Source organism: Manihot esculenta, chromosome 16, assembly GCF_001659605.2.
Source record: "Manihot esculenta cultivar AM560-2 chromosome 16, M.esculenta_v8, whole genome shotgun sequence".
NCBI lineage: Eukaryota > Viridiplantae > Streptophyta > Magnoliopsida > Malpighiales > Euphorbiaceae > Manihot > Manihot esculenta.
Genome location: NC_035176.2, coordinates 33,267,803 through 33,277,703, shown reverse-complemented (window position 1 = coordinate 33,277,703; position 9,901 = coordinate 33,267,803). Strand labels below are relative to the sequence as shown.

The following is a 9,901-nucleotide window of genomic DNA, read 5'->3' as shown; positions in this document are numbered from 1 at the left end:
TTTGGTTACACTATTTTAAGTTATCAATACGTTTTTCTTACTTTAAAAATAAAAATATGAGCTAATCTTTCTTGCTTAGTCTTCTGGCTACTGTTGAGTGTTCATCTCATTTTCTCTTCATTACACAATTTTAAAGATATACTTCAAAGATTAATTAAATAAATAATTTTAATTAATAAAGAAATTTAAAATGGATAGATTTGATTAGCTCAAAGGAATTTAAATTAAAAAAAAAAAAAAAAAAAAAAAAACAGTGGGAAGGTCATTTTCCCCACTTTACCATTTTTTATTTTGTCAATCATGTTAAATTGTGCACCTTTTTCTAAGGAAAGTTGCGCACTTGATAGAGCTCTCACACTAGCTTTATTATTTATTTATTTATATAATTTTTTTTAACTTTAATGAAATTGAAATTTTAATTAGAGGTGATTTCAATATTAATGAATTAAAATGAAAAAATTGTTAAAAACTGAAGGATGATAATAGAAAATTACCCGAAATGAAGACTACAAAGATATCAAATCCATAATACAATAAGTTGGAAGGTAAAGTCACAACATTAGATAACAGAAAAATATGAAAATAAGGATAATTGAGCTTAATTATTTCAATAATTCATTCAACTTTCCTTATCATTTACTCCAAAACAAAGTCTACTCCCATATTCTCTCAACAATGTCATTAATAATTAAATTTTTTTTTCACCATAGGAATGGAGTGGGCTTTACCACTATGCCCATCACTTATTAATTCACACAAAAGTTATTTTAATAAATAATTAATATTAATTTTTTTTCTCTTATATCATATTAAAATTAGCTGTTAAGTTGAGTTGCTCAATTCAAAACCTTGAAAGCCACAATTGAAATCAAGCCACAACTTATGAGAAAGTAGTATTATAAGGACAAACCAAAACTCAAAATCCAAAATAAAGCTTGCCATGTAAAGATAAGAACTTAATGGCAACCTTAAGAAAATGGGATTTCCATGAAGGTATTTGGGTCTCTTGTGCTTTTGGATAACAAAACGACGTAGGAGAAGCCATCAGGGGCTCGCATGATGTTTTGGGATATTGTTGAATTGTGGGCCAATTCATACTTGAGTGGGTAAATAGAGCAGATGGAATCTGAGAGAGAGAGAGAGAGAGAGAGAGAATGGAATCTTGGGTTGTAGGCCAGCAGTCACTAGTAGGTAGTGGAGGAAAGCTGGAAGCAGTCCCCAGTTGCAACAGAAAGGGATTGATGGACTAACGGGCCAATCAATCATCATATTAAAACTTCTTTCAACGTTTCACATTTAATTTTTTAAACAAATTAAATTATATATTCAGGACCAAATCCCTTTTTTATATTTCACACTCAGATGGTTTGGCCCTTAACAGAGGAAACAGTAACAGCCATGAATTGGTTAGGCAAGAATTCCAATTATCTACACTTGCTCTTTCTTTATTGCTACTTCTCATACCAACCCACCAATCAATTATTATATTGCCAACTAGGGTTTGTACTTGATTGGGTTTTGGGAGATTGGAGTATAAAACTGAAAAAAGGGTATCAAATGATTGGTTCCTTAAAATTAGATTAAGATGGATAAAATTATTTGCCTCCATCTTTTTAATTACGAGAAGTTCATAATTTGATTTGAAGTGAATAAAAATCATCACTATCTTTTTTTTTTCTTTTTTTTTTTTTTCTAGAAAGGAGTTGGCTCTCTTGTTGTGTACTATAGAAGCGTATGAACACATTGAATATTAAGTTCAATGTGAACTAAACTCTCAGAAACCGATTTTATTTTTTGCCATTACTTTTGGATGATTTGATATTAATCAGCCTGTAGAGCTATATTTTATAATATGAGGTTGCTTATGCAAGTTTGATTAAGATCCCTTTGGAAGCTTTCACCTGACTAGACAAGCATGGCCTACGAATGACAATGAAACCAACACTCCATTTATCAATTTCTGCATTTCTTTATCTCGCAATTCGGCCGTATCATTTGATCCTTGTTCAAACATTATCTTCCCATTCTAACTGGCGGAGTTCAATGGGAATAATTTTCCATTTGTCAGCCACAACTACACCTCATGACTAAATTAAAAGCAAAATTTGTCTAAAATTCTGAGGTAGAGTAGACCTTAACACAATCTTATTCAGACTGAAAACCAAGTCGATCAACACTGAAATCAATATAAATAGAATCATTTTCTTTAATCAAATCTAAAACCTGGCAAATCCAACCAATTTAAAGCCGAACATAGATTTTATTCTTTTCAAAAGAATGTTACAAATTATATAATTAAATAAATTAAAATTACATCGAATGAAAAATAGAATTGGAAATAGAGGAATCTGAAGTTCAGAAAAGGATCCACTAAACCTTGGAACCGAATCAGCCTCCTAGGCTAGCATCAAGAAACGACTCAAGGGGAGCGATCAAATTTCCTCCACCCTTGATTTCTCTTTTACCTATTCCATTACGCCTTGCCTGGGCTTGTATCCTTTTAAAAAGACTTATATCCTTCATCAAGTTTATAAACGAGACACCCTAGCCACCACTAATTAAGATTTCTCCACGCCAACAAAAGATAAACAGAAATAAAGAAAAATCGCATAGATTTCACAGGTTGGAAAACAAGTATTCGCATCAAAGAACAAGAGAAATCTTCATCAGGACTAACAAAATTTAAGAAATTAACAGAAATCCACAGGGATTTTAGATGAAGAAAAACACTCACCATTAAGTCCCTACAAGAAAAATTCAAACACCGAACTATTTATCAAACCCCAAAGCCTTTTTCTTTTTGTCTATCTCCACAACTTCGGCGCTTCTAATTGAATCTAATCTTCAACGGATGATGTACGAGCTCTGCGTATGTTTCTAACAATTGCTTACTCCTGTCCAAATTCAAATGAAAGAACCTCCTCGGAAACATCCAACAACTCCTCTACTTCTATTTCTTTGGCCTCATACTCCTCCTCTTCATCACTGGCTTCTCCATCCCTCAATTTCTGCCTCTCCAATTTTTCTTCCTCGTGCAACCGTTTCCACTCATTGACCCATTTGTCCCATTCATCCTTCAACATTCTCCGCTTCTCACGATCCTGCTCACTCAATTGCAATGAAACATCTTGGTCCTCTGCCTCATACTTCTTACTATACTTCTTCAAATTGTTTGCTATTTCTTCCTCCTTTTCAGGACTCAAGAAGGATGGTGGCCTTGGCCGCCACAAGAACTGTAAAAAATGAAAAAAAAAAAAAAAAAAGCCAATAGTCAAGCAATGGCGGTCACAATCACAACATCAATGATGAATTGATCATAAGCCCGGAAGAAACAAGAAGGCAAGGAAAATAAGAAATGAGACAATAATCTGGCATGAATAAATATGTGAGAGAAGTTCATCCATTCTATGCAAGGCCATTATCAGATGCCACTTTATCTCAAATGATATATTAATGTTACCAAGAAACTTTAAAACAGCACGTACTATGATTTTTCAGTCAGCTGACATTATCCCAAGAATTCAGGAATTGAACTCAACTCATGCTGAAAAGGGTTAATCATCATGGAACCCCGCACAGAACAATAAATGCATATAGTCAAATCCAAAAATGACAAGAGCATAGTGAACACAGTCAGCCAACTAATTTATAGCATTGAAAGCCATCGAATCCACCAATGCACTTAAACTGAACTTTCAGTAGAATAACTAATCTTACCTGGAAGAAGTGATCCTTAAGTATCCGATAAAGTAGCTTGCCATTGAAAGACCAGATATTGAATCCATTTTCCATTTCATGATGAACCGAAGTAACTGAAGTTGCAACATACCTACAGACAAGACATCCATAACAACTGTAATAAAAATCCACGAATGGAGAGCACCATCTGCTTCAAACTATTATGAAGAAATATGCAATTTTTTTAAACCATCAATACTATGGATTCCAATAAATAGAAGTACACAAGGGCACTCCACTCAATTCAAACAAAACCTCAATCATGTTCAAAAACCTCCAAAATAGGCTTTAACAAACTTTCTATAAAAAATTACCTCCCAGTAGGATCCCATTCAATATCTGTTGCCATAAAATGCTCAGTTGTTGCCATGGTCTCAAGCTCATCGACATTATAGAATTCCAACTGTCCGTTAAAACCCTTCAATCCAGCAAGTAATATATAGTGGCCAGAAGGTGACCAGAAAAGCGCATTTGCCTGTTTGCCTTTGAGAGTAGTGAGCTTTGAAACCCGACCAGTATTATGAGAAGTCCTCATCGAGTAAAAACTTACATCAGGCCTTGGGCTATCCCCATGAATAACTGCAAACCTGTGACCCTTAGGCTCCCAAGCAAAGGCAATGATCTTATCATTCTTATTGTCAAGTTCCAATACTTCTATGGGTATGTCCCGCTCCTTTATTCGGAAAAGCTCAAAGCCTGTGTAAGTGGTTCTCTTTGATTTTGTATAACGATCAACCTTTACAGCAAGATAGTCTCCATTGCTTTGCCAGTACATTTTGCAATCACTAACACTGAAAAGATTCTTCTGCCTTAATTCTTCTTTACTAGGAATTTGAACAAGAGACACCTGTGAATTTCATTATCATAGAGAACAGATTAAAACAGGCCTGGAAAATTAGAAGTCCTATTCACTTGGAAGTTGGAACACAGTACTTACCCTTGCTGGTTGATTACCACCAGCAAGTTCAGGAACAAAAAGTGCCAGAATAGGATCAGTTGGTGACCAACTGAAGTCCATGACATTTTCAACCTTAAGAGACTTCTTGTCAACAAGACTGAAGGTCTCAGTTTCATAGACAGAGATCATGTTTTTCCCAATTTTAGCAAAGTACTTGTCATCTTTTCCACCACCCCACCTGGAAAAGGAAAGTAATACTCCATCAGACATAATAAATGATGACAAACATAGTCCACTTCAGCACCAAACAAAGGGGAAATAAACCTGAAAATGGGCCAAGAAACCCCTGCAACACCACCAGTTCCTCCAATTGCAAATTCATCAGCACTGCCCCTGAAATCCCTCATCACTTTCCCAGTTCTGACATCAAAAACATTTATCACGATCCTCTGAACAGAAAGGACATGTTAGTTGCAAAACTAGGCGAGGGGGAAAAAAGGAGAAAAAAAAGAACAAAACAAAGAAAATGGCAAAATAGGAAACTCACATTTGCATCACGAGGATTGCTTGGTTCATGGCTGCTATAGGTCACCAGATATTTCTCACCAGGAGAAAAGTCTATCAGTTTAACCTGAAGTTGATATCATTATAAATAAGTATTGAAGAAAAGATTTGACAAAATCTAGACATAAAAACTGAGGCCAGACCTGGGGATGAGCATAACGCATTAACCTATTAAAGGTGCTTGCACCACCCCAGACAGCAGCACCTTGCCTGTGAACCGTTGCCAAGTACGTCCCAAGAGGAGACCACTGTACAAAACTTTCAGTCCAATACTGCAGAGGAAAAACCTAAAATAAGAATCGGAAAAAATGCCAGATCTATTGTAGAACTTCTAATGATACTCTTGGCAAACAAAGTGGAACAAAAAAATTAACTAAATCCGATGACATAAGATGTGGTATGCCCTGCTAGTCTTTAGCATCTCCTCTTCTGCCCGCACAAAAAAATCTAAGGAGAGAAGAAAGGAAAAGAAAGGAGGAGAAAACAAACACACACACACACAGAGCTAATTGTCTCTAAGAAACAATGATAAGATGGTTTCAACTCACAGCTCGTTTGTAAACAGGATCAGGTTTCAACTGTCTTGCATCATTCCAGAAAACCTCGGTATCTGAGCCAGCACGAATCACAAATTGATCTCGAGCTTTTTCATCAGTAAGCCAATGTTGAAGATTTTCCTGTTAATGTACCAAAGAAACAGAATGTTAATTATGATAAAAAAATGTGCATGTTGAAAACAAAAAAGCAGCTTACAGAATTATACACACAGAGAGCAGAGTTGTTAAAGGTGCCAAAAGGTGAGCCAGCGGCTCCTCACCTTGACCGGGCGAGGCCCCCTTCAATGAGATGCTTGCCTCAGAGCTTAGAGGCACCGGGCACAAGGCAACAGACATGATGCCTCTTGCATGCAGTGTTAAGTTTTTTTTTTTTTTTTCCTTATTTTGTTTTAATGAGCTGAAACGTAAACCATAGCCTCTTCTCCTCTATTCCAAAGAAAAGCAGCAAAGAAAGCTCTGATCTTCCTCTCTGTTGTTCTCCTAGGTCCTAACAGCAGGTATGTCTCTCTTTCTCCTCTCTTCTCCTCCTTCTCTAATCTCTCTTCATCTTCTTCTCTTCTCTCCCTCTGAAGTTGAGGCACCTCCAGAAAATCCTTTTTTTTTTGTTATTTCTTTCCTTTTCTCTTTCTCCTCCTACTCTTCTCTCCTTTTTTTTGTTGATATGAAAGCAGCAGCATTTTTTTTACTGCTTTGCAATTTCAGTAATCATAGATCCATATTTTTTATGTTCATTGAACTTTTTATATGGGTGTCCTTCTATTGCTTTTAATGCTTATTTCTTTATAATTTCAGAAATCATTATTTCTTTTTTTTCTTCATTGTTTTTTTTTAGATGGGTGGTCTTATTGCTTTTTAATTTTACAATTTCTGTTATACTAGCACAAATTATTTTTTAATATGTTTTTAAATATAAAACCAGTTAGAAAGTATGATATTTTATGTTAAATGTGTATGTGTACATAACATTTAATATATAAAAAAAATTGTCCATGGCGCCTCATCTCAAAAAGATCCCCCCCCAGCCTCATCTAAGACCATGGGATACCCTATTGCCTTAGTGTCACCTCTTGCCTTAATAGCATTGACAGAGAGAGTTGAGGAAGGAGGAAATACAGAAGAAATTTAAACTGCATATAATATTCTCAATGTTTTACTCCTTTTTTTCATCAATGAGGATTTCCTTTCCTTCAAACGATTGCAACAATGAAACTAGACATTCCTTAGTTCACCAGTACAACAGAAGAATGAACAGAGCTCTAATGCAAATGAAATAGAAGCAAAACTCCAGGGAGAAGACTCATAACGTCTAACAAGTCCCACAGGAACATGTTTAACAAATGCACAAGCATAGAAACAATGTTGATGGGATGACAAGTGGATCATTTCATGGGATTCAGGATAAGCAAATGAGAGAGATAATAAAGCAGAACAGTGGGAGAATAATTGAAACAATTACCCCTGGAACATATGGCCTGAATTCAGGAGGTGCCCACTCATTTGGAACTCTCATAAATTTGTCAAAGTCATCAAACATGTTGACAGCAAAGATATGTGACCTGTCCAACTTGTATCCATTTGTTTTCTCCTTAGCTAGTTCAGCTTCCTGTAATTTGACTGATATCAGTTACATACTTAAATACAGACCATGAACTCACCAGCAATAAAACAAAAGCATTCCTTTTTTTTCCAATAAAACAAAAGAAATTAATTCAAATTGTAGCCAAGCCATCAAAGGCCAACCACGTTTAGTTTCTCCTGGCACCTCAACTGGTTGTTATCAACCAGATGTTCATTCATGCTCTCTATACATGGCATGCACATATATGCCAAAAAGATAGACCTGGCAGTCACAAAAATGGTAGCCAAACGAGATAATTTATAATAAAAAGAGAGGAAGAAGCAGTCAGCAACCATGCATGTGTCAATAAAGAACACAAATACCTGAGGAGTGTTATACTCAATGAAGCAGTAACCCAAGGTTTTCTGGGTATCGGGATCAACAGGCATCCAAATGCCATCATCCTTAATTACACCAATCTGGCCATAAATTTTGCGAATGACACCTTCAAGCTTCTCAAATTTTTCTCGGGGAACAACTGGCAGATTATCAACAACAATAATGTTACCAAAGCCGGTCTCAAAATCCAGCTGTTCTTCTTGGTAAACATCTTCATCATCACTGCCCAGAAAGCATAGAAAGAAGTCAGAATTTAACATGCTACCCACTGATAGATTAGAGAAAATTGGAATTTATATTAGATAAAGAAAGGAAATAAAAACAGACAGAAAACAGCATTGCACGCCTTTTTTTCATAACCAATTCACTTTTATACTTGGTCAACCTCATACACACATAAGTTGTTCATAAGGTTTACAGATTCGAGAAAGAACTCTTGAAAGTAAAGCAGCTTCTTAACTGCTGGAAAAATGAGGCATCCTTATTGGCATTCTGCTCACTTGCACCGAAAATTTGCCATAACAGATAGGAATCTAGCAATCATAATCTGCCAATCAACTAAAAAAGGTAGCTACAACTAATTTCTGGACCTCCACAATGCAGTGGACAATGCATATTCATAGTCCATAAATTCGGAAACTAATACACAAAACAAGAACGAATTGAGGGAAAAAAAAAAAAAAAGAAGAAGCAAGCTGTACCAGTCGCAAAAGCAAAGTTCAGGATATTATCTAATTTTAATTATCCTAAGCAACCATCTCAGTGCAAATTCAATGCAAAATAGAAAATAAAACCGATCAGACCTCAGTTATGTCACAGTACTATAGTAACCCAAGCAACAGGAGAGCCATGTATTGGATATTTTCTAACAACCAAACATAGCTTGATAGGATTAATGCTCGTAGGAATTTATTTACCTAATGATTCCAAAATTTTCTCCAGGAGGAAGCTGAATGGAGTTGAGATCGACAAGGGAAAGATCGATACCAGCCTCGGCTGCCCGAGACTCTATCTCATTCATTAACATCACGTCCGCCATGATTTCTTTCCTTTACTTTTAGGATCCTCTCTCTCTACCTTAGAGAGAGAAACAGCACAGTTGCCGTCTAAAGACGTAAGAGGATTCGAGCTGTGGAGGAAGACAGAGAAACCAGGGTGATGGTTGTAGGGTTTTGGGCTAAGTTCTGAGATAATGGATGGATTCGGAATGTGAGATTACGAAATAACCATTGCTTAATATAGGACTTCGTTGGGCCTTGTGATGAGACCGTATAGGCCCATTATGGCCCAAAAATCTAAGCAATTTCCCTCCAGAAAGGGGAGGAGGATTTAGCTCTGTTTAAATCCTAGTGTCTTCCCAATCCAAAACTCTCTGCAAATTGGAAGATGAAGATTGCAGTAGTGGCTGTATGTGCATGGAGATCTGGACACCGTTTATCCAACAATTTATCGCTGGGAGAGATTAACGGCGGCAACCAACCTTCTCTCGATTTCCAGTTAAAATTCGATTTTTAATTGTAGTTTTTATCTCTTGCAAAATTCATGAGATTGAACGTTTCCGATTAGGCCGTGAGAAATGGGAAAGACATGGAGAGCTTGAATGTGCCGCTGAAAATATCGCGAGATGGAAGTCATTCTGGAAGTATTATTCGGGCCAAGAGTCGCTCCGATTCCGATCATTTTTCTTTGACCGGAACCATGAATCGTCAATTTATGGGGATTGTATGTAAATTTTCTAGTTTTTTAGAATAAAGCAGGTGCAGAAGGCACTAACATAGAAGTTATCTTTCTAGATATTGTGGAGTATGAGAAGCCCCTAATATATAATTGCTTTGTTTTCTGGGGTGATCAAGTTTGGCAATATGCGTATAGGTGGCATTCCCCGGATTTTTAGTTCACTGGATTATAGTATAGGTTGGTCCTTTTCTCATCCTTGAATACTTGGCTAAATAATAATCTGGAAGCATTATTGTGCCTTTCCATTAGTTGGAGCCTGAATTTGATTTTGTGAATTTGTGTGAACAGAACACCATGAGAGGCCTTTATATGATGACAATACCCATCACATTTGTGATAGTCTCATGCAAGTCAATGAACCCATTGATATTATTCTTTCACATGATTGACCCCTTGGCATCATTGATTGTGAGAACTGGCAGCTTCATGTATCAATGAAGGCATGACTTA

The 9,901-nt window shown here is 36.3% G+C and overlaps 1 protein-coding gene across 1 annotated transcript; it reads right to left on the bottom strand.

Moving 5' to 3' along the window:
• Positions 1–2,587: 2,587 nt before the first annotated feature.
• Positions 2,588–8,925, bottom strand: LOC110603637 (eukaryotic translation initiation factor 3 subunit B). Its single transcript, XM_021741440.2, has 11 exons — positions 8,632–8,925; positions 7,699–7,936; positions 7,214–7,360; positions 5,749–5,877; positions 5,344–5,472; positions 5,184–5,267; positions 4,961–5,085; positions 4,676–4,874; positions 4,053–4,585; positions 3,718–3,829; positions 2,588–3,233 (listed from the first exon to the last, which is right to left on the bottom strand). Exons 1-11 carry the CDS (start codon positions 8,751–8,753, stop codon positions 2,889–2,891), a joined length of 2,163 nt encoding a protein of 720 aa, XP_021597132.1. The 5' UTR covers positions 8,754–8,925; the 3' UTR covers positions 2,588–2,888.
• Between the last annotated feature and the right edge of the window lie 976 nt (positions 8,926–9,901).